Source organism: Saccostrea echinata, unplaced genomic scaffold (genome assembly GCF_033153115.1).
Source record: "Saccostrea echinata isolate AGI-Se365-2 ecotype Australia unplaced genomic scaffold, CSIRO_AGI_Sech_v1 ptg000009l, whole genome shotgun sequence".
In the NCBI taxonomy this organism is placed as follows: domain Eukaryota; kingdom Metazoa; phylum Mollusca; class Bivalvia; order Ostreida; family Ostreidae; genus Saccostrea; species Saccostrea echinata.
The window spans coordinates 7,483,897-7,509,532 of NW_026889758.1; the positions used below are offsets into that span (position 1 = coordinate 7,483,897).

At 35.3% G+C, this 25,636-nt stretch overlaps 2 protein-coding genes and 1 long non-coding RNA gene across 3 annotated transcripts; 2 read left to right on the forward strand and 1 right to left on the reverse strand.

Annotated features, from left to right (window-relative positions):
• Positions 1–193: 193 nt before the first annotated feature.
• LOC133181698 (UPF0235 protein C15orf40 homolog) lies at positions 194–17,384 on the forward strand. The gene is made up of 5 exons (XM_061316257.1): positions 194–347; positions 11,147–11,279; positions 11,859–11,986; positions 12,235–12,384; positions 17,030–17,384. Exons 2-4 carry the CDS (start codon positions 11,192–11,194, stop codon positions 12,328–12,330), a joined length of 312 nt encoding a protein of 103 aa, XP_061172241.1. The 5' UTR covers positions 194–347; positions 11,147–11,191; the 3' UTR covers positions 12,331–12,384; positions 17,030–17,384.
• LOC133183244 (uncharacterized) lies at positions 736–1,759 on the forward strand. Its single transcript, XR_009720609.1, has 3 exons — positions 736–1,068; positions 1,383–1,447; positions 1,696–1,759. It is a non-coding gene; the product is annotated as an uncharacterized LOC133183244 (long non-coding RNA).
• Positions 12,632–24,503, reverse strand: LOC133181699 (uncharacterized). The gene is made up of 10 exons (XM_061316258.1): positions 23,642–24,503; positions 17,521–17,594; positions 17,018–17,184; positions 16,623–16,676; positions 16,130–16,238; positions 15,927–15,999; positions 14,712–14,828; positions 13,604–13,679; positions 13,357–13,487; positions 12,632–13,207 (listed from the first exon to the last, which is right to left on the reverse strand). Exons 1-10 carry the CDS (start codon positions 24,442–24,444, stop codon positions 12,655–12,657), a joined length of 2,157 nt encoding a protein of 718 aa, XP_061172242.1. The 5' UTR covers positions 24,445–24,503; the 3' UTR covers positions 12,632–12,654.
• Between the last annotated feature and the right edge of the window lie 1,133 nt (positions 24,504–25,636).

Below are 25,636 nucleotides of genomic sequence, written 5' to 3' on the forward strand. Positions count from 1 at the left end.
TTAGATGTAATTATGTTTCAAGTTTTCTTTTAGTCAACTGATGATATCTACCTATTATTATATTTTCTTTTCCCAGTTTTTTTTCCCAAGGGACGAAATATTTTTAAGGAATAACATTTGTACAAACTACCTAATTTTGATCTAGGTTACGTATGCGCTTGTAATGAAAAGGAAAGTTGAATTGAGAGATGTGGTTTTCATCGTTTTGCATCAGATATTGTCTCAATTACATACATTTCAGAAAAACAAATACAGATTTCACTATTGTTTCAACGCTCCCGATTTCATTTGTTCGAATTAAATCGATCCACGCTTCATTTTCCAACCCGATGCCGAAAAAGGCGAAGGTGAGCAGACACCAAAATTTGCAAATAAGGCCCTTAGCTAAACAGGTCTGATACAATCACTAGATTTAGCTTGCTTAAATTACCTACATAGCTTTATTTACCTACCTGAAGTAGCTTTATTTAGCTACTAAATCAAACTTATTTCTTAAAGTAACATTTTCTCCACAAAGTGCAGAAAATTGCATTTTGAACTTGAATCGGTGATAATTTTCAACTTTGAAATCGTCTGAAAACAATTCAGGAGAAAAACACTCTTGGAGGTGTGTCTTTTTCTGCGCAATTGCAATCAAAGTTCTAAGAGTTTTAGGGCTGTATAAAATAGTTAATTTGTTACCAAACAGTTACTTCTTGAATGAAATAACAAATGTAGTAGTGTGGAATATATTTAATAAATAAATGTTTTAAATTAAATGTAAATAAATTAAACTACCATAATAGATAAAATGTTGGATCCACCCCTTTATTTCCCTAGCCCTACCTGTAAACTTGTACACCTGTATATAGATAATTAGTTACCTTAGGGCAGGTCAGAGGTTTTGGTGTTTTATTGGTTTTCATTGGTAGTTTGTTTATAAAGTTGGATCTCATTGGTTTTATTCTTTTGGTCATTGGTTTTACCGCCAAAATATTCATTCTTTGTCTTGTTGAGAGATTACCAAGACTTCATTTTATGGACTCTCTCATGACCTTGACTTGGAGACTGACTTTTTTTCCACTTTTGGTAAGTACTAACTTTTCTTTATTGCTAATAGTTAATTAACTTGTGCAGTCTGTAAATATGCAATTATAATAAATCCCTTCTACACTTTATATTAATAGAATGAATGACCATGAGAGAAAGATATTTATTTTTATGATTGGAATTATTGATTTTGAAGATCAGTAATGTTATATATTGAAAGTGTAAATTGTTATGTTCAAATTACACTATATATTTTATGACCAAGATATTTGGTTACTTTGTTCAAAGTGAACAGATGATTTTTTTTATTTTAATGGAATATATATTTTAATGTATACTGTATTAAATTACAGAATCCATATACATGTTTATGACATCATACATACATGTGGTAATTAAAGCCTTTTCCCACAGAATGGTGAGGAACTATTTGTTTTAATTAGTAATATTTTTTATGCCTTTATATGGGAGAAAATATGTAAAGTCTATGTATCAGTTGTAAGAGTTATCTCCCTTAATTGAGAGTCAATGTACATATAAAGATACATCTTGTCTATAATATATCATTATCAATATGTTATCTATGAGAGCTAGATGTATGTATAAATGATGCATTAATAGGATTGATTTGATGTGATATAATATTGTTGTTTTATTATATTTCAGGGCTATGTTAATATATACTGCTCACTGTGTCAATAAAATAGACCTGAACCTGACAGAGGCGTGCTTGTTTATTTACACAAATCCCTGTTACAAATTGGCGCCCACGTTGGGACACAGTGATGTACAGCAGTGAACGGAGAGGACTGGAAATCGTGTACACCATGGTATTCCAAGGAGACGTAAATTACGACTGGTACCTTGAATAAACAGCGATTCGTGCACGACACTTCAGAGTGAACACTGAACAGTGTATGCGATTCTACTGATTCGTGCTTGACTGATCAGAACATTTACACTAGTGTGTTTGTGATATCAACTGATAGTGACAGTGTAATGATTTGCATCAGCATGCATGCTTCATCGGCCTGATTGGTGCACCAGAACCAAAGACAGCAGTAGATAAGATTTTCTTTAGATAAGATTTTCTTAGTTTGATACATGCATGTTTATTTATTTTTGAGGTAGCTAGCTAGCATATATATATATAGATAGATACACGTGTTTATTGATCATGACCTGTCTGTCCGTCTGTCATCTTATTTAGCTTGGGTTATATTTGTATATACTGTGCACATTAATTTTTATTTGAATTAATTACTGGACTGAAAGCAGGAGTGCCAGGATGGGTAAGTGGTATAATTAACAGTGCACATTATAGCCCTATACCCTTGAACCTACCAGGTATTAATAACTACAATATTTAACTGCTATATCTTCTGACATTTGACTGTTTACAGACAAGACATAGTTGTTTTAGTCTTTATGTAGTATTTTATAGCAGGTGTCAATAAGTTGAGTGGAAGTTTAAGTTTCATTTATTGTCAGTGGTGTTTTGTGCTGTTGGTTCATTCACGTGGTGTTTGTAGTGTATAGTAGTCTAACTCACTAGATATAGTTAAAACAGCTCTTTTAAAACCCCAAATTTCCCACTGTCTTGTATTTATAAATTTGTGTTTTGAAATTACCGCCTTTACGCTTGTATTCATATCGAGATCGGTTTCTTTATTTACGCATTTTCGATCGAGCTCGACCTGCGCGAAATTTGTTTTCAGTTTGCAGCTTCCTGTGTAAACACGTTTTTGGTTTGACTTAAAAATTTCGTTTATTTTCTAAGTGTTTGTTATTTATTTTAATTAATATGTGACTTTCAGGTAAGAATTGGGTTTATTGCATTGCATTCATTTACTCTTTAGGTATTATTTAAACGCATATTTCTTGATTTCAGTGAAATTTGACCATACTTGCACTTGTAAATTTTAGACTGTATTGTTGATCAATCTTTCCTTTATTTATAATCTTATGTGACTTGCATAGTTCAATCATTTGACCGGAAGTATATTAAGTTAACCGGAAGTAGAAATTTATTTTTGTTTTTCAGGTTTATAAATACGATACCACATTTATTTTAGTTCCACATGTGAACTACCCTCCTGTATTAAAAAGTTATTCTTCAATATTAGTCTAGCATTTCATTTGTTCAATTAGAACAACCCTCCCTTACATATTGAAAATTATTTAAAGTTACATCTGGAGTGAATAACTGAAATTTTCCATTTTTCAAATATTTTGAATGTAATTTATGAACTTAGTTTATTGTTTATTGTTTTCTATCACACTCGTCATCATGTCGAACACCAAGGAAACAGACTTAACACAGAAAGAGGAAATATCCTTCACACAGACAGAAGTTCAGAATATTGTAGATGCTTTATCAACAATGAAAATAAAGCCGAAAGCCGACACTCCACAAGACTTTTTACAGTGGATGGAATCCATGAGCAAGTTATCTGAAGTGAAAATGGAGCCCCAGTATGCTAGTGGTACCACAGCAGAATCAAAATCAGTGGTTAACATCCATTATCCAAAAATCTCATTCTTCTCTGGAAACACCAAGACAGACACAACCTACGATGTATGGAAATACGAGGTTGAGTGCTTACTTAGAGAATCGTACAAGCCAGAAGTCATACATCATGCTATTAGACGTTCTCTGAGGGGAGAGGCAAGTCGAGTTATTATGCATCTTGGCCCAGGAGCTTCCATCGCTGCCATTATGAATAAACTTGACAGCATATATGGAACAGTGTCTGAAAGAGAAGATATACTGGCAGAGTTTTATAGTGCTCATCAGAAAGAGGATGAAGAATGTGCCACATGGAGTTGTCGTCTGGAAGATATCATCAGTAAAGCACAACAGAAAGGCCTAGTAGGTTATATAGAATCACAAGAAATGCTGCGCACTATGTTCTTTAAAGGACTACGCCCAACATTGAAGGACATTTGTGGTCATTTATATGACAAATGCCTTACATTTGACAAATTGAGATCAGCGGTCAGGAAGGTGGAATTGGAGCATCAGCCTCCAACTGAAAAGAAAAAGCTGGCTACTGCAAAGTCTGCAGTTCCTGCAGATTCATCAACAAAGAGCTTTGAAACTCTTGAAGCCCAGATCCAACAACTGACTAGTGAGGTTAGGGGAATGAAGCAGCAATATAGCTATAGTTATAACCCACAGATGCCTCAGCAATACCGACCAACAAGACAATCCTTCCAGCGAGGAAGAAGGCAGGGAAACTATAGAGGAAATTCCACTCAGGCAGTTAGGATGCCACAGTCAGATGTTGTTTCAGACACACCTAGGTATAGGAATGAGTATGAAGTCCCTACTTGTTATAAATGTGGGCAGAAGGGTCATATAGCCATTGGATGCCGTGTACGAATGGATCATAGAAGAGCGTATTTAAACTCCAAGAAGCCAGCGTCTGGGGACAAGGGGTTGGCAAGAGAACAAGGAGTCCCAAAGTTCCAATAATTGGATCATCGAATGAGATCAGAGTGTCCATCAATGATATATCGTGTACAGCACTTATAGACACAGGAGCTACGGTCTCAACGATTAGCGAATCCTTTTATTATGAGAATCTTAGCAGAGATGTTGAGCTACATTCTATAGAAGAGGCCATAAGAATAGAATGTGCAGATGGACAACTTATGCCCTACATTGGATATGTCAGTGTTAATCTGACACCATTCGGCATCCCTGGACTAGACAAACTACATGATTGCTTGTTCCTTGTTGTGCCTAATAGTACATACAACTCTCATGTACCTGTATTAATAGGGACAAACATTTTACAGAACCTTATTGATGTGACCAGAGAGGAACATGGTTCTAGATTTCTACAGGAAGTAGCTATTCAGACCCCATGGTATTTAGCCTTCCGTTGCATCATACTCAGGGAAAGAGACCTACAGAAGAATGGATATGCCTTAGGACTGGTGAAAAGTGCCGAGACAACAAGAGTTATAATTCCCCCTAACAGTAACATCACTATCACTGGATATGTGGATAAGAAGATTCCATACCAAAAAGTTACTGTGATGATGCACCAGTCGTCTAAGTCTTCCATACCAGATGATGTTGATATAGAGGCAACACTACATCCATATCTATATGATGAATGCCAGATATTGCCCGTGACAATCAACAATATTACTACTAGGACCATTTCCATTTCACCAAAAGCAGTTGTCTGTGAGATTCAGCCTGTGGTCATAGAGGATCCTGGTAAATTCTCTGAGAGTGAACCAACTGCATCACCTGAGTTGGAGAGAATATTGAACAAGATTCATTTACCAGATGACATCACTGAAGAAGAAAGACAGGCTTGCAGAGAATTAATAGAATCCTATCAAGACATCTTTTCAACTGGCGATTTAGACATAGGAACAACGGATAAAGTAAAGCACTGGATTGAATTATCTGATGAGACGCCATTTAAACAGAAATACCGGAGAATACCACCAGCCATGATAGAGGAAGTGCGGTCCCATATCAAGGATCTCTTGGCTGCTGGGATAATTAGACCATCTCATTCTCCTTTCTCATCAAATGTGGTCTTAGTTCGTAAAAGCGATGGTTCACTACGCCTTTGCATTGATTATAGACAACTCAACTCTCGGACCAAAAAGGACAATTATGCATTACCAAGGATTGAGGAAATTTTGGATTCTCTCTCTGGTAATACCTACTTCAGCGTCCTTGATATGAAGTCCGGCTACCATCAGATCGAGATTGAGGAACATCATAAAGAGAGAACCGCATTTACTGTAGGACCTCTGGGATTCTATGAATTCAACAAGATGAGTTTCGGTTTAGCAAACGCCCCAGCCACGTATCAACGTCTACAAGAAGAATGTTTAGGCGACTTACATCTCAAAATTTGTTTTATTTATTTAGATGATTTAATTATTTTTTCTTCTTCTTTCAGACAACACCTTGACCGACTCCAACAGGTTTTCCAACGTATTCGAAATTATGGTCTTAAACTTTCTCCTAAAAAATGTTCTTTTTTCATGAGCAGAGTCAAGTATGTAGGACATATTGTCTCAAAGGATGGGGTTGAGCCAGACCCAGATAAAATTTCCAAAGTCAAAAACTGGCCAGTACCTACTAATTCTGAACAGGTTAGACAATTTTTAGGTTTTGCTGGATACTATAGGAAATTCACCAAAGACTTCGCTAAGGTTGCTAGACCACTCATTGATGTAATGGCTGTTGGTAAGAAACCCAGAAGCAACAGTAAGCAAAAGGCAGATCCCAAGTGGAAATGGAATCAGGAACAACAAACGGCATTTGACATCCTCAAAGAGAAACTGACATCACCACCCATCTTAGCCTATCCAGACTTCAGCCAACCATTCAAACTGCATACAGATGCATGCCAAACAGGATTAGGCGCAGTTTTATACCAAACTCAAAGTGGGTCAGATAGAGTCATCGCCTATGCCAGTCGCGGATTAAGCCGCTCAGAGAAGAATTATCCTACACACAAACTTGAGTTTCTGGCGCTGAAATGGGCAGTCACTGAGAAATTTGCAGACTATCTTCAAGGAAAAGACTTCACCGTTTACACCGATAACAATCCCCTTACTTATGTTTTAAGCAGTGCTAAACTGGATGCTACAGGACACAGATGGATTTCTTCTTTGGCTAGTTACAACTTTAAAATTCTTTACAAACCTGGAAAAACCAACATAGATGCTGACAGCTTATCTAGACTCAAGGAAACTGAAACTATTTCTTCAGAGTCCATCAAAGCCATATGCCAGATAGGTCAACCTTATGCAGAGACATTATGTGTAGATGAAGAGATATGCCAGTTTATGCAACCTGTCAGTGAACCTGGAGAGCATTTTGATATTGTTTCATTACAAGATGATGACAGTACTATTTCTTATTGGAAACAGCAAGTCCTCACAGGAGTAAAACCTAGTAAGAACTCGCTCCAGACTGAAAGTGACCTTATTTTTCATCGGAATTTTTCAAAACTAAAGATAAAGGATGGAATATTGATACGAGAAGTTAGAAATGACGGAAACACATTAGAACAGCACATCATTCCAGCCTCATCTATTCCAACAGTATTGAAGTATCTCCACAATAAGATGGGACACCTAGGCCGTGATAAGACTTTATCATTGGTACGACAAAGGTTTTATTGGCCAGGAATGCAAAAGGATGTAATAACTTGGATTGAGAATTGTGAGAGATGCATCAAGAGTAAGAGGCCAGCTGAGAAGACAGAGCTAGTAAACATCACTACATCTCAGCCGTTAGAGTTAGTATGCATGGACTATCTTACTTTGGAACCATCAAAAGGAGGAATCCAGAACATTTTAGTTATTACAGATCATTTTACTAAATTTTCTATTGCAGTTCCAACAAGAAACCAGACAGCTAGGACAACAGCAGAGGCCATCTTCAACAATTTCATCATTCATTATGGAATTCCTGAGAAACTTCACTCTGATCAAGGTACAAATTTTTGTAGCAATATTATTAAAGAATTATGTTTACTTTTAGGTATTTCCAAATCCAGGACCACTCCATACCATCCAATGGGAAACGGAATAACCGAGAGATTTAACAGAACATTGTTGTCCATGTTAGGAACACTAGAGAACTACCAGAAAGCTGATTGGAAGCGACACATCAATAGCCTGGTACATGCATACAACTCTACCGTAAATGACACAACAGGATTTACACCATTTTTCTTGATGTTCGGGAGAGAACCGAAGTTGCCTGTTGATGTAATTTTTGGACTGTCAAAATCCTATGATGAAGACAAATGTACTAGCAAATATATTGCTGAGATGAGAAAAAGATTGCAAGAAGCATATAAGCAAGCGCAGACAGCTATAAAATCTTCTCAGCTAAGACAAAAATCCAACTACGACATAAGAGCCAGAGCAGCCACATTGAATGTTGGAGACAGAGTGCTCGTCAAAATTGTGGCTTATGATGGCAAGCACAAAATATCGGACAAATGGGAAGATGTACCATATGAGATTCTATCCCAACCGAACAAGGACATTCCTGTTTTCAAGGTGAGGCGAGAGGATGGCGAAGGACGATGTAGAGTTTTACACCGCAACCAATAGGATCCAAGTTTACATCCTCTTTACCTCCAGTACCCAAACCTAGACAAAGAAGGAAGGCAGAGAAAAGAGAAGAAACTGTAATTATTAACACAAATGATTCTCTTTATATTTCAGATACTGACAGTGAATTCTCATTTATAGGTAACCCTATATTGTCCGAGAATTTACTAACAAAGACCTCCTGTCAAGAAGGTGACGACCTTTCTTCGACCGGAGAAGCTTCAGCACCTGGTTCAGAAGAGGACGCTCTTCAGCAGCAGGAGCCTGCGAATCAGACTGAGGGTGAGGTTGAAGAAGAAGATGAAGTAGTAGAAGATGAAGTTGTTGAAGAAGCAGACGATAATCAGCCTTCCATAGATGAAGATGAACCAAATCACGATAACCCAGTTCCCGCTCCGCGGAAGTCGGCAAGACAGAGAAAGGTTCCAGAATGGACCAAGGACTATGTTATGATGACACAAGGTCAACCAGAACCAGACTGGCTACGTAGAGCCAACTTTGTAAAAGAGATGATGAAGGATGGATTATTACAGAGTGTGGACTCTAATTTGTGCCAGATGACTCTTTTAAATATTGTGTCATCATCTCAGTAATGTGTTTTTAATATTTGTACATATCTGTTATTTTATGCCGTAAACTTCACCGTTGAATGACGTGGACGTCATTCTGCAACCAGGGGGAGGTTGTAGTAGTGTGGAATATATTTAATAAATAAATGTTTTAAATTAAATGTAAATAAATTAAACTACCATAATAGATAAAATGTTGGATCCACCCCTTTATTTCCCTAGCCCTACCTGTAAACTTGTACACCTGTATATAGATAATTAGTTACCTTAGGGCAGGTCAGAGGTTTTGGTGTTTTATTGGTTTTCATTGGTAGTTTGTTTATAAAGTTGGATCTCATTGGTTTTATTCTTTTGGTCATTGGTTTTACCGCCAAAATATTCATTCTTTGTCTTGTTGAGAGATTACCAAGACTTCATTTTATGGACTCTCTCATGACCTTGACTTGGAGACTGACTTTTTTTCCACTTTTGGTAAGTACTAACTTTTCTTTATTGCTAATAGTTAATTAACTTGTGCAGTCTGTAAATATGCAATTATAATAAATCCCTTCTACACTTTATATTAATAGAATGAATGACCATGAGAGAAAGATATTTATTTTTATGATTGGAATTATTGATTTTGAAGATCAGTAATGTTATATATTGAAAGTGTAAATTGTTATGTTCAAATTACACTATATATTTTATGACCAAGATATTTGGTTACTTTGTTCAAAGTGAACAGATGATTTTTTTTATTTTAATGGAATATATATTTTAATGTATACTGTATTAAATTACAGAATCCATATACATGTTTATGACATCATACATACATGTGGTAATTAAAGCCTTTTCCCACAGAATGGTGAGGAACTATTTGTTTTAATTAGTAATATTTTTTATGCCTTTATATGGGAGAAAATATGTAAAGTCTATGTATCAGTTGTAAGAGTTATCTCCCTTAATTGAGAGTCAATGTACATATAAAGATACATCTTGTCTATAATATATCATTATCAATATGTTATCTATGAGAGCTAGATGTATGTATAAATGATGCATTAATAGGATTGATTTGATGTGATATAATATTGTTGTTTTATTATATTTCAGGGCTATGTTAATATATACTGCTCACTGTGTCAATAAAATAGACCTGAACCTGACAGAGGCATGCTTGTTTATTTACACAAATCCCTGTTACACAAAGAAAACCAGTTTTGGTTAACATGAGCACAATCTGATGTAATCATACTTATTCATGCCCCATTGCACACAAGGTGGTGTACAGTTACTCAAACAATGGAAATACATCTTTTCCTTTAAAGTGTTCAAACGCAGCAAGGATCGCTTTTTAAATAATACCTAGAATAAATATTAGTAGACATTTACTTGCGATTTTTTGTCTTTTTAAAATAAAAAGCAAAATTGTGAAAAGTTGTTTTGAAATAGCTAAATAAAGGTACCTGAGGTAGGTAAATAAAGCTACAGTAGGTAATTTTAGCTATGTAGCTAAATGTACTGATTGTACTGGACCTGCTAAAGCTAGAACAAAAAAATCACTCTTTTTTGAAGATTTTTCGTTCTGGGGTTTTATTTGCTACTTACTGATAAAAAATCATGTGCTTGTGGTCTGAATACGAACAGTAAAACAGATCCAGCACTATCCGGTTAGTCGGTTTAAGAGCTCTACGGAGCTCATGTTGTTATCATGGTTATGCTATGTTCAAAATGCCGACAGGCGGCTTTAAATAAAATTTACCTACTAACTATCCATCAATTGATCTGTTGATTAAGCAATATAACTTGTAGCTTTCATAAACTTGGCTATTCAGTATAGCTAGATTAATCTATTGAAATGTTTATTTTTTTCATTAATATGCCTATTTTCAATACCTGAATAAAGCAATAGGCCCCCTATAGCTAATTCCAGAGATTATAACAAACCATGTAAACACTCACTTGAAAAATAACCATATTAAAACTTGATGCAGTCAACACTAGATGAAAATTTAGGTGTAACATTTGTAATAACAATCAAAAATTGTAATACAAGTTATAAAAACATTATCATTTGAAATTGAAATGATTTAATGGTGAAAAGGGAGCTTTTTTTTTTTTTTTTTTAGACAAGTAGAGGATCAAAACTAGGATTTTTTTTTTTAAACAAGTAGAGGGCCAAAACTAGGAGTTTTTTCAGACAAGTAGAGGGCCAAAACTACCACTGAGGCATTCAAGGGCTTTGACAATTGGATTTGAACTTTTTCTAACATAAGCAACTTCAATATTCCCTTGCCTTGAAATATGATTCTACCAATAGCCCTGACAGCACGTGCATTATGTAAATACTACATCTGAAAGTATATTTAAAATTGAATCTTTGACACTTTTTTAATTATTAATAAATTTATAGAAATATTCATTTTGATAATTTGTTATGAAATGTGAAGACATTTGGATCAAAAGATGATAATCCTGGAAGTGAAAAGAACTAAATGATGGGCCCAGTTCACCAGAGCACTGATGGTAAAGTCATGGTCATAATTCTAGCCAAGCCAGGAGCCAAACAGAATGCAATTACTGGTAAGTCTAAGTGACACAATGAATGTAAACACAGTCATGGATACTTAATCATCTTAATGAATATGTTCATAATAGGAAAACTAAGTTTATCTATATCCACTGAAAAATTGCCTATATACAGTCAAACCTCGTTATCTCGAACTTAATGGGACTGAGAGAAAAGTTCGAGATATCCGAGGATTTGAGATATCCAGGGTAAAATACTTAAAGAATAAGGGGTTGGGACTTCCAAATCACTTCGAAATATCCATGGTATTCGAAATATCAGTGTTCGAGATACTGAAGTTCCACTGTATATACAACTGAAAAACTATTATTAGTAAAAAAGTTTGTATTATACAGAGTCCTTTGTCACTTTCACCCATTCATCTTGTTCAACTTGGAGACAATTTTGCCCAGTTTTAAATTCACCCAGGTATAGCTGTATTATAGAGATAATGCCATTTACTTTGAATTTGTCCCATTTGAAATTGGCCCACTTACAACAAGGGCAAAAGAGATGAAACTAAAACGGAGTGAAAATTTTTTACTGTATACAGTAAATGTATGATGACTATTTTAACATTGTTTTTCTCAAAGATATCTCTGAGGCAGGTATTGGTGTACAAGTAGCAGCACCACCTGTAGATGGTAAGGCCAACATGGAATTGGTTAAGTTCATGGCCAAGACACTGGAAGTCAGGAAATCTGATGTGGTGCTGGAGAGGGTAGGAAGTGCAGTAGTATTTAGAATTTGTATTTCATGTAACTTGAAATGACGAAATGCTTGAATTTATTTACAGCAATTTGCACAAATTTTAACAATCAATGGTATCTGAATCATAGAATAATTTTTTGTTTGTCCTCAGTGAAAATGAATTTATTTTTAGGGTTTTACTTTCATTAAATAAACTATATGTTAATTTAAGGCTCACATGTTCCAAGTATAAAATTTTGTCATTATTTGTCTATAAAGGGCTCAAAGTCTCACTTGAAAACCCTGGCAATCACTGGTAAGAGCAGAGAAGATGTGCTGGGCATGATCAGATCTCAGATAGAGACAGACCACTGATGCTCATAAAAACTTCCTAGGATTCTTCTACATGCAGTGTGGATTTGAGTAGAGGTAAACTGTACAAGATAATCACACAGAAGTAGACAACTTTATAGTCTTTATTTCAGTATATTTTGTACAACATCTTAAGCTTATCGCTGGCAGATTATTGCTATATTCAAAATATACTTGTGTATAAGTTTTATCTCAAAATATTCTTTACATTTTAGACACATTCAGTATTTATTTGTACCAAAAGAAAAATTCATAAATCTAAAACCAAATTTTTATGAAAATCACTATCATCCATGCCATAAATTTATAATGCATTACCAATACATTCTACACCTTGAATGGTTCACTAATGAAATACTTCCTTGCTGATGGTCCGTACATTTGAATAGCATCAGCTGGCTTCATGGTTCTCCCTCTCTCTGGGTTATTCCTGACATTTAAGTCCTTGTGTGAAAGGTAAGATGCTCCAAGATTCTCCTTGTTTTCAGACATGGAACTAGGCCCATTGTTCTGATCCAGCGAATGGAACAAAGGAAATTCGTTTCCTGTAACTTGATCTCCCTTTTTGACGCTGTTGAAGAAGCTTGGTTGACTTGGGTATCTGTTATATGGAGTGTACTTTGTATACAAGCCTTGATTTGGTGTTGAAATTTTTATATTGTGCATTTTTGGAGATTTTGTCTCTTCTGGGATTGGCTGTAGAGCCTGTCGTCTGCCACTATTCCTTCTGATTGGTTCCTGGGACCAGAGACCTTTACAGCCAATAGTCTCATCCTTGATCTGAGCTTCGTATCTCAGACGATCTTTATAAGCTGCCCATGTGACAGAAGTGATGTCGGAATCGGACAGCTTCTCAATGTTCTCCTCCTGGCTCTGTTTTCTATAAATAAACCCATAGTTATTAACTGGCAAAATTATCCTACATTGTTGGTCAGAAACAGGGCCTTTAAATTGTGGGGAATATGGACTATATGATCCTCAAAAGAGTTTTTTTTACCTTTAGCAATATGTTTGATAAGTTGGGTATACCTCTTACAGTAGTCCACACATCCTATGATACAGGCTCGGAAGAAAAGCCATGTGACCTCAAGAATGGAGACGATTGAGACTCCTATCAATAAAGAGGACACGCCTCCAATGTTTGCAAGCAGCTGAAGCAACTGGAAGTTCAACAAAACATGGTTACATTTTAGAACAAGTTGTGATTTCTTTTGGCTTCAATATTTAGTAGATTTAAAGATGTGTGACTAACATTAAGTTTAATTTGAAAACTCACAGAAGATGAGTAGCTCTCTGTTATTCTTGTTTCTCTTGCATTCCGCATGTCAATTGATACCTTCACCATAGAAGATCTGCAAGATTTTAGATGTAGCACATGAAAAACATACAAATTGTCAGTTTTAAGGTATGTCACTCGTGAAATTTGTTATATCAAGGATTTTTTGAGAAGTATATTTTGGATAAGTACTCATATAGTATGACTCAAAATCGCTGAGAAAATGGGGGGTCAGTGTGCATCTAACTGAGCTACGGTACAATTAAGTTGACCTTTTTGCACTTAAATTGTAACTCGTTGGTTAATCACTTTAACCATTATCATATTTTATCAGATGTAACCATGGCAATAAACATAATCTTATTTTACGTAAAATAGTTTGAATAAGATTTATCATTGAACAAATCATGCAAATTAATGCGCGTAAATTATTGTGTGACCTTTTTGCACTAAAAAAGTCTCATATTTGGGGTATTAAAAATCTAAATAGGCAATAGAATATTTTCTTGTATCAAACTTTTTACGACTTAAGTGCTGATCGGTCAAAAGTATCAAGTAGTTTAAAATAATGAAAGAAAAAGTTGGGGCCAGTGATGTAAATTTTGAAATATTGGTCAAAATATGGATTTCTGGCAAAAAACTGTGTAAAGTTTATCTCGGCTTCTTTAATATATCTTCATTTTTTGGCAAAGTTTGTTGACAGAAGGTGTAAATTTTGTTATAAAAATATAAATTGAGACCTCTATTTTATATTCCAGGCATATCATAACGGAAAATATTCCCTGAGTAAAAGTATGTGAGGCTAAAGTTCCAAGATATTAGATTTAATAAATGTGTAGATTTGCAGAATTTCTGCTTAATATCCTTCCACCACAAGAAATAGTCCCTTACAAATCTTGCTTCTTTATGAATTTTTGAGCAGTTTTTAAATTGAATGTTGAACATTTTAGATTGTTTAATTGAAATATGTTATAAAGATTGAATTGATATAAATAGTTTTTAAGTAAGAGGTTCTGACTGAACTTTTCTAAAAGGCTGACGAGTGACATACCTCAAGACTAGACTTAACAAGGCAGTATGAGGTATGAGGAAAAAATGATAGTTTGACCTTATTTGACTGGCAGTCCTGACTAATCCCTGAGTTTGTAAGTAGTTTTGTTCATGCTTTAGATTCCCCTCAGATGGCCAGGGCAGGGACATATCTCGAGATTCTACAAGCGTAGTGCTGAAATATTAAAGACTTTAGTTAAGATTTAAATGGATGTGTTCTTTTAGTAACTGGCAGCAATAGCTATTCACCAGTTTTCCATCTATTTTATTCTCTGTGATGTTTATTATACCACCCGTAGTGATTGGGTTGTCCATTCTTCTGTACATCCATGACACTTCAAGGAGCCTATACCCATCTCTCATTTGCAACTTCTCCTATATCACTGAATAAAATTTAATCAGACTTTCACAGAATCTTTAGTACATAGTGCCATTGTACACCTATTTAAATTTTCAACCTGTAGCAAAATATGGAGACTGCCATTCTTTCTATAACATTGGGAGTACCTATCTCTTATCCACAACCCCTATATTACTAATAAAATTTGATGAGACATTCATCGAATCTTTTTTGCATAGTGCCATTGTGCACCTACTAGTGTTTTAATTTTCAACTGGACAGGTATTTGCTGTTTTCTTTAGCAAAACATGCACGCTGCCACTCTTTGTATGATATGAGGGGAGAGGGTGTTACCACAGGCACTTCTTTCGTATACGGGGCACCCCCAACTCATTTTTACGACCAGAGACGTCTGAAACGATTTAATTGACAAGAAAAAAAATCTTTCAAAGCGAACGATGTCATTTTAAAGTAGGTTAATGATTGATATATTAACAAAATACGACCTTTAAGCGGTATGCCTGAAATTGAGTTAGGTACCTTGTGGTAAAAATAAGTAAGGGGTGCCCCGTATACGAAACAAGTACCTGTGTTTCTCGTAGCAAAACCTGGACACTACCATTCTTTTTATAATACTTGGGGTACCCATCTCTTATCCGGAACTCTTTCTATACTAATGAATGATTTAATGAGACATTCACAGAATCTTTGTTACATCCCTAGTGTCATTGTACACCTCCTATTTTCAGTTCTGATTGGACATATATTTGGGATTTACCATAGCAAAACATGGATTATTTACCATAACAAAACATGGACTATTTACCACAGCAAAACATGGACTTTGCCATTATACTCATATGGGAGAGGGTATCATTTTGTGAGCTAAGCTTCCTGACACAGCATCTCTAGTTTTCTATAATATACATGTACCTGCATGGACTGGGACATGAGCATGGCAACTTTCCATCTGAGGCCAGATATGAGAGAACCGAATAACACAGGACTGTAAACAAAAAAAATATAATAATAGACAGCACGTATGTACAAGTACACTATTTTTAGCAGTAGTAAAAATTGTTTTACTTTATTAAAATGTTCAAATACATGTATTAACAATATTCTATAGCACTTGCATTCAAACTGCACGTTAAGACGGCATTTCTGTGTGCTGTTCATTTCAAAAGACTGTCGACATTCACAGTAGATTTGGGACAAATTGTCGATACAGCCAGAAATGCATTTCTGAAAGAAGAAAAAATCAGAATCAAGGATTTATATTTTGAAAACAAAATACAAGAGAGAGAGACTTTAACCCCACCCTCTTTCCATTGAAAATTAAATTTTTATCATTAATTTTATTATTAGACAAAATGAATTTACATGCTACACGCATGTACTTAAATATTTTGCCAAGCTAAAAATTTTCGTATCAGTACAGTGTTTTTGTCGCACTGGTACATGTATATACGGTGATCATTAAAAGACCGAAAGTTAATTTGATGATCGATAACAGCCCCAGACAAGGTACCTTGGGATATACTATACACAGAGTCTAGGAACCATCAGTCAATCAATTTCTAGTAAGAGATAGGATACAAACAGAAGGGTTTTTAACTGATACTTTACCTGCTTGTTGTATTGCCGCATATTTGTACATCCTTCCTGTTTTGTTCTGACAATCTATTCATGACGTAAAAATAAAAAAAAGTTAAAACGTGTATACTTTCATCAATTCTTAAAGTTAAGGAGGCTGGGGGGTCAACAAATTAACCATCAGATATAACTTAATTTTTTAGACATGATATCTTAAGCTGTCAACTATCATTTGGCAAACAAAAATTTCATACATTTTAGTTTTAAAATTTGATCATTTTTGTATATCTTTATATGGAGCTCTTCTTCTAAAGGAGATCAATATAGTCTGAAAATGGCCACAACCACCCAGCCCTCTTAAAAAGTTTCATGTTTCTTAATTGGGCGTAAAAGTTATGTTTTGAATTATTAGAATGAAAATATGTTACCACATTTTGCAGGTCAATGACGTAATGTGATCCAGGGGCCACTGAATATCGTGATCCTTCTGTGACGTCATTTTTCTGTGTGTGGAGGAATATAATGGCGCCTCGGTCTGGACTCAATACATCAATATACTCATCCGACTCAATGTTTAGTCTTAGTTCAAGTTCACCTACAGAAAAAAAAAAGAATCCAATCATTGTCAATGTAATGAGCTTAAGAGTGTGTAAATCACTGTCATTCTTATGGGACTCCTTGTTTTCTTTTCATTATTTTTCTGCGCTTAGGCATATTATGCTTTTCTCAACTTTTGCAGATTACTGTTAAAATGAAAAGCATATATGACATATTGTATGAGATATTGTAAGTATTATAATGAGTAATTTAATGGTTAATAAAAATATTAAATTGAATGTGAGCATTAATTTGTATGAAAAAAAGTACTGTGATGAAACACTTGCACTGTTAATTGAATACAGTGTGTTGAATTGTGATCCGCCACACATACCTAGAGGTTTTATATTAGAAGAGGGTATTGTAAAACATCGTCCATAATTCTCCTTAACAATCTCTTCAGTGACCCTGAAAATTTATTATTTGTCAAATTAAAAAAAAGAAAGAAATAAAAAAAAAAACTCGGATTAAGAGAGGAGACATCAATTGAAAGGCATAATAATGCAAGTAAAGTTGATCTATTTATTTGCCTGTACTTTCCCCATGTGGACAAAGCAATAGTTCAAGAGCATTAGAAGTTAACACATTTTATTCCCCCTTACATTGGCCTCTCTTAGTCTTTGAAGATTATTTAGTAAATAAAGATATAGTACTTTTGTCCTATTTTCATTTATCTATTATTTAAAAGTCTACCTAAAGTAAAAGGTAAAGATAATGAACAGTGATCGATCTAAAAAAAAATCCACAAACTATACAAATATGTGAAGAAGGCTAACCATTAAAAACTATGAAAGTACTTTTTGTATTAAATATTATTAAAATTCTTGTATAATTCTGTTATTCAATTGACCATTTCAGTTACATTATTTACAGTGATTAACTATCATAGGTGAATAGCAAAGGGGAATAACTTCTTTCAGTAGAAATGAATAAATTGACCAAAGGGTACAGAATTTCAAAATCTGGTAAAAACACCCTTGCTTATTTCTACTTTATATACTCTGTTTGCATCCAAGACACCCTGGAGCAGGGAGGATTTTTAAAGAAATGATCATTTTCACTATAGATTCAATATAGCCCTGCCTTAATACCAGAGCCCCTGACAAAAGAGCCAATATAAGCACATTTTGGAAGAGGCACCCTTGCTAATCATTATCATGCACTTTGTATGTTTCCTTAATAACAATGGGCAGAGAAGATTTTCAAAGAAATAATGCATTTTTACGGCTATATATTCAAAAAAGCCTCACCCTAACACCAAAACCCCTGACCCCGGGGTTATGAATGTCAAATTTTCTGAATAGTCATCCTTGCTCATCATAACCAGCAATTAGATTTTATGTTAAATACCCAAGGGCGGAGAAGAAGATTTAAAACAAAATTATGCATTAAACCTATATATTCACCAGACTCCCACCCCTCCCCCGCCCCATATGAACCTCTGATCCTAGGACCACATGTTTCGTAATTTTGGAAGAGGCATCCTTGCTCATCATAACTATATACATGTACTTGTTTTATCTGCTAAATATCTAGGAGCAGAGAAGAAGATTTTCAAAGAATTAATGCAATTTTACTATGTAATCAATTGAGCCCCACCTCCTGCAGAATCCCTCATCCTGGGGCCACACATTTCACAATTTTGGAATAGGCACCCTTGATCATCATAACCATACATCTAGTTTATCTGCTTTATATACAGGGGGAGAAAAGAAGATTTTTTAAAGAATTTATGCATTTTCACATTTCTCTACTACAGTAGTATATGACCATTAGAACCCCGCCCTTACTACAGAACCCATGACCCTGGGGCCGTGAATTTCACAATTTTGGTAGAGGGTTCAATGCTTATTACAATCATGCCAACAGTTTGACTGCTTGATGTCCAGGAGTAAAAAGATTTTTAAATACTGCACTCATTTTGATGGTTTCGGTCCCACCCTTAAGGCCCAAGAGGGGCAGGGACCATGGAATTCACAATTTTTGTTCCCCTTCACATATAGATGATCATGTTCTATGCCAAAATTGGTTGAAATTGGTTCAGAGAAGAAGCTGACAATGTTCAAATGTTAACGCACGACGACAAACGAAAACGGATATTGCAGTAGCAATTTAATAGGTCACCTGAGTGACTCAGGGTTTTTATTTGAGTGGGTATGAACACCCCCCCCCCCCCGGAAAAAGTCTTGGATCGATCCTCCCTTGATAACTGTAAACTACTTACAACTGTAGTTTATGAATCGCCTAATGAGGGTCTGTCATAACATTCTAAGTTACTGAACAAAATATAAAGAGAGGATAAGTTAAAAAACAAGCTACATGTATTTGGTGAGTCTTCTTCGATATACTGTATCCACAATTTGTACTCCTTTTGAGATTTAGAAAAATTTTGGTTTAAACTTCTTTCTGAAAATCGGATTTTTTAATGATGTTCGTATTGTTTCAACAAAGCTATATACAACGTCATCATTATTCTGAATGTTTGCTTGTTTGTTAAACGTCCCTTCGAGATTTTTTCACTCACATTGAAACGCCACCACTTGCCGGTGGAGAGCTGCAAATATAGACCTGTACCCAGCACTTACGGCCTTTGGGCTGTGAGGAATCTTTTTTCGTGCTTCTATTGCGACAGGGGACCTCGATTTATAGGGTTTCATCCGAAGGACCGGTCTCCACGTTCCGCAGTGGGATTCGAACCCGCGACGTAAGGATCAACTCATTACGCCGTGATTCTAGAGCAAACGCTCTAAATTGAATGATATTTCGTATTAATTTAGACAATGTCACATATACTACAGGTCCTCACCTTTTCCGACAAACTTCAAATTAAGCATGCAGAGATTGGGTTTTGTTCTTCATTTAAAATGAGGAAAGGGTATTGATATCGCAAAAACATGATCTACTGAAAAAAAATTATCGCAAAATTCAATGATTGGGAAAGAAGTAATATATATATATATATATATACATGTACATATACAATGTACATATTCTTTCGAATCAGGAAAAAAAGCATACCGGTCTTGTAGAGTAAGCTTTCCCCTCTAACCCCCCCCCCCGGAAAACTGGCTCTAGAGTAAGATCCCCCCTGGGAAAGTAGGCTCTAGAGTAGGATTTCCCCCACGGAAAAATGACTCTGGAGTAGGATTTCCCCTATGGAAATCCCACACCAGATTCAATATTTCGGGGGGGGGGGGGGGTCCTACTCTGTGTAATAGTTATAGCGTGCGATTTCCCACAGAGCCAACCTCCCCCCCCCCCCCCCAAAAAAAAATACCATGGCTGTACTTATGTATGAGGGGAAAGAGGAAGGCATATTGTTACAAGTGTTCCCTCTACAAAATGGCGACCATTTCCATATTGCAATATACGAAGTTTTTCTCCATAAGGTCCTTTTTTTTTAGCTTAAAATCTTATTCTTTTCATCTGGTCACACCTCGTTTCTAAAATAAATTGGTACAATATAATTGGTTGGACAAATTTTAACTGTATTCATAGAAACAAAAAGGAATTTTTATTAAGTGGATTTTTTCTCTCCAATTTCATTTCAAACTACATGAACATAATATTGATGTATAAGTGTCTCTCCAAAATTCCAGTGTTCATGGATTTAAAAATGTGTCAATTTGAAATTTTGTAAAACAAATTAGAGAGTATTGCTTTCAAATCCAATATAACATCGCTTTGATTATGGGGACATACTTGTGCATGTTTCGGCTTGCAAAGGCAGTATTTCTTGTATTGTTGTATTTATTGTTTTGGCTTTTTTTCCATTTGAAGAACTACCCAATTAAAATACTTACAAAAAGACATGTGGAACCTTTTGATAGCATAAATTTTAGAATTTTCTTACACACTCTTTGTAAAATGGATCACTGGCGGTTGGATCCGCCATTGTGGATGGGTCCATAGATGAAATACTGGGCCTTTACAGGGCAAACAAATTATCAAATAACTAAAAGTGACCAGATTTAATTTTAAAATTCGTGAGCAAACACGTACCTCTGCACCGATAGAGGGTGTTGAGACATCGAGGCTTACGATTTTTTGAGTGACTAATTTTGGGTTGAAGATCAATAATTTGAACAATTTGATTTATATATTTGATTTGATTTATATTTTGAGATTTCATACTAAATTCGACAATTCTTGAGTCAAAAACACTCATATTTCCATAAAAGAATCAGTTGATTTTCATATAAACTTATATCCAAATATTGTTGATATGATTTAAGCATTGATAATTAAGAGAGGAAATCCTACTCTGAGAAAGAAAGAGGGGGATTTGGCTCTAGTGTGACATTTCCCCTCGGGGGAAATCCTAAAGTACAGATTCCGGAGGAAAAGCTGGCTATAGGAGAAATCCTATTATACAACACCGGTACATCTACTAGAGATTTTTTTTAAAAGTGTATCTTATAAATATTAACATTGATATTTATGTAACAAGGATGGGTTCAGGACATTTTCCTGGAAGAAAGGGGAGGGATGTTCCATACTGAATCAAAAAGAGACTCGTAGGGGGGGGGGGGGGTTACAATCTTATCTCATGGGCAAGTGGACAAGCCGCTTACCTTGATATCCAGGTGGGGGTTATTCTTAAATTAATAGGCAGATATTCAAAGCCTTGTATCCCAAAAGAATCTCGTTTTTGTCACTATTGTAAAAATGTTGTAGAAAATGAAATACATTTCATATATGACTGTCCTATATATAAAGATTTGCGAAAAAAGTATTACCCTTTGAACATCTATAATTTAAATGATAACATGTTGAAGGAAAATCATTGTAAAGTACTTTGTAATCCTGACAATGCAGTTCATTCTAGAAGGCTATGCGAATTTTTACATGAATGTTTTGAATTGCCTTCTAAAAATAGAGCATAATAATACATATTTAATGCATCAATTAGTTCATCTCTGTCCATATTATACTGTTTATACTATTTGCATAATGATTATGTATAACTTGAAGTTGTAAACGTACTTGACTTCACTGATTTGTACATGTACTTTAGTGTATGTTTTAGTAATCTGAAAACACACTGTATTTTTTCATTTTGTTTGTAACATGGTTGTATGCCAACATGTTTGATGAATCAATAAATAAATTGAATTGAATATATGTGTAAATTTGATAAAACTGAAAATCCGTCTATGAGTAATATGGATTATAGTGCATTAATTGTTATTCTAATTAAGATTGCAAATAGGGTCTTTGTATAAAGTTCATTTGTTACTAACTAAAACATCAGAGTTAAGTTGCGAAAGAAACACGTAATGATGTTAAATAATCAGCGAAAAAGCATTGGGTCTGTACATGGAGCGATATTACATCACTCAGAAGTTCAACAGCAGCTTAGACTGTTTTGGTATATTATATTGATCAATATTTATAGCCGATAAAAACGTTCACCAAAACAAATAAAAGTCTATGTAAGTAAGCTTTATCAATTTTGGTATCCAACAAAGGCCACCTCCGAGAACAAGAAAAATATTACATAATTCGACAGCGGTTTTCTACGCGCACTACCCTCCAATTTGTAATCTTTTGTTACGTTTCATCCTTCGATTACGAAGAAGTACGTGGTGACATTTTATTTTGATTTTTGATGTTGTGCATGACATAATTTTTATTGGACTTGAGGATTTCAAAATTTTAGCATGTTTCACACCGACTTCTTTCGACAAATTTTCTTCATATGGGAGAGAGAGAGAGAGATAAAAATGTATTTTTATAAAAATGTAAAACAAATCCAATATTCATGAACTTTTTTTTAACAAAAGGGGGAAAAGGGGAACTGATTTTTTGTCCTTCGTGTGACGTCCACTGAAAGTATTAAAAGTCATCGTTGATACTTTTTTAATACCTGTAATGTGAGGTGATGCCTTTGTCAGCTGTTTGTCAGACACTTATAAAATAATTAAGACGCAACTGAATAATAAAAAGAGGAGTCTGATTTTCATCAAATTGTCGTAGCTTCTGTTTATATGTCATGTAAAATGGTTGAACTATGCTCGATATCATAAAGCTGTTTCAGTATACCGAGTACAGTGGAGGATTTAGAGGGCTCATATTCTGATGATCCTTGACCCCCATCCCCTAAAAATGGCCGATTTTTTTCTGGAATGGTTATAACCTTGTTCTTTGATGCTTCTATACTTCTGAGAATAAAAACATGAGTCCCCCCTTCCCCTGAAGATAAGTGTTATTTGAATAAAACAACAAATAAATTAACAAATAACCAACTGCAAAGGGTAATATTTGTCAACATCCATTAACTCTTCTTTAAATGATGGTGTACTTTTTCTTTCTTGTAAAACTAAGAGGAGGGGTATTTCTTCCCTGCAGAACTTATTATTCATATTCAAATATTTTCCGACAACTGCATCTAGGAGCAAAATACATGTACATACAAGTTAAGTATAATTCATTTTAAACTCTCATCTACTTACTCCTTGCAAGATCGTCTGTCATACAAACATTGAACTAAAGTCTCATTCGTTTGATGACCGTATTTTAGATATTCGTCTTTGCTTGGACTCGCAGCTCTTTGGAGAACCCAGAATCCGTACTTCAGGCTAGCTTTGTATGCGTTATCCCAGTCATTCGGAGAGGACATGGATGAAAAGGGCAGGAAATCGGCATCAGCCTCTGCTACCAATTTATCAAGCTTGTCTTTGTCCAGCAAAGTTTGGGCAAAAGAATAAAATGGAGTGAACTTGATTGCTTCGACTCCTTTTTTGTTTGAAGGTGGGATTAACATTTGTGCAGAAGCTGGAAGAGCAATCAGGTCGCGAAACCTACTACTAGAAGATGAAACAACTGAGAATCGCAGCTTGTTTTTATTGCACACGGTTACATATACCGGAACGGACGGTCTGTCGGACCGGGATTCAATCTGATAGCTGGATAGTTGCTGTAGATACACAGAAAAATTGAGATAAACGAAAAACACAAATCCACCAAACGCCACACAAGGTACAATGATCCAGATGATGGATTCCAAAACGTTTGCTGTTGTTCCAGCTAACCTGAGTCCATGGATATCTATAGCAGAAAACCAGTGCTTTACAACCTCGAAATTAGAAGTAGAATTCGTGAAGTCATCACTTGTTACGTCACGAAGCGTTTTCCATTTTTTCTTTTGCTTACTCTTATCACATTCCCCATTTCCAACACTCTCAGACTCCGATATGGAGGTAAAATATCTATCACACCTGTCCTTCCAGGCCCCGTAAGAATCCTCGTCCGCCATGTGTCATTCAGATCTGATACCTTATCCTACTATTACTGCTCTTTCATCCAGACTGTTGAATCCCAGCTCAACATCTAGACTGTCTTATACATATATAATATTCATCGATGTTACCTATCGGAATTCGAAATTATACGGAACAGATACTGAAAATCTGTTAGGTATACAGTCACGGTGTTACAATTGTCCGTAAATAAAATGCACTGACACAATGTTCAACCAAACGAAATCCAATACAATAAAACACTTTGGAGAAGTGACAATTAAAAGGGCGAGCAAAAATACGTATTATTCAATCCCGCACAGAAATCGCAAAGATTGCAGAACAAGATTTCTTTTCAGTTATTGTGACTGTTCTTTTGACGTCTCTAGTCCAGAGCGTCTCCCTTATTCCAGCCATATTGCTGTAAAGTTTAAATTCCCTAATCCAATTGCACAGTGATTTTTCCACAGTTTTGTGTGTTCGGAGGAAGGCGTTTCCCTCAACACTGACGAACTGAAAATAGTCATTTTTAGGGATTAACAATCCCCCCCCCAAATAAGGGTCATGTATCGTTATACTATTTTCGTTTAATTCAATATTCTAGATATATACTCATCCATAGAAATAATATTCGAGAGTTGCTCACCGTAAGTAGCTTTCTTGTGAATTATTGATAATATGGAGGTATGAAGGCATAATAGGACAATAAAAACGACCCACACAAAGAAATTGGTATTACTCTAACTGCTCAGTTTATAACAACTGGGAAAGCTTTTCAGACCAAACTACGTGCATTATATAAACCTGTTTAAAAACTTTTATCTGAAAATTATAAAACCTACGAATTTTGGGAGTGTTTGGTCAGGTCCGTAGAACGCTTGGGATGGGGAGGGGGAGGGCACCTCTTTTTCTGAGCATAGTATTTTGCTATAGTAAATTTTCCTTTAAATGCTGGTCCCCCTCCCACTTTTTGTTGCTGTAAGGCCAAGCAATGACAAATTCCATGATTTGGACACTTAATTAATTTCTTTTTTACTTGTCAGACTATTTTGGAAAGTTGCCCCCCCCCCTTTTTTGGTCAATTTATGGGTTTTTTTATGTATATATATGCCCCTGTAATCGAAGATTCGGGGGTATATAGTTTTATCCTGTCCCTCCGTCTGTTTGTCTGCAAAAACTTTAGCATTGCCCTTAACTTTTGATCGGTTG

Bases quoted from the DNA above. Each gene is read 5' to 3' on its own strand.
- LOC133181698 (XM_061316257.1), top strand. From the start codon at position 11,192: ATGATGGGCCCAGTTCACCAGAGCACTGATGGTAAAGTCATGGTCATA. The intron at 11,280-11,858 runs GTAAGTCTAAGT...TTTTTCTCAAAG, and splicing joins CAAACAGAATGCAATTACTG to ATATCTCTGAGGCAGGTATT. The intron at 11,987-12,234 runs GTAGGAAGTGCA...TTGTCTATAAAG, and splicing joins CTGATGTGGTGCTGGAGAGG to GGCTCAAAGTCTCACTTGAA.
- LOC133181699 (XM_061316258.1), bottom strand. From the start codon at position 24,444: ATGGCGGACGAGGATTCTTACGGGGCCTGGAAGGACAGGTGTGATAGA. The intron at 17,595-23,641 runs GTAAGTAGATGA...ATAAATTTTCAG, and splicing joins GACAGACGATCTTGCAAGGA to GGTCACTGAAGAGATTGTTA. The intron at 14,829-15,926 runs GTACATGTATAT...TTAATATTTCAG, and splicing joins TCATGTCCCAGTCCATGCAG to CACTACGCTTGTAGAATCTC.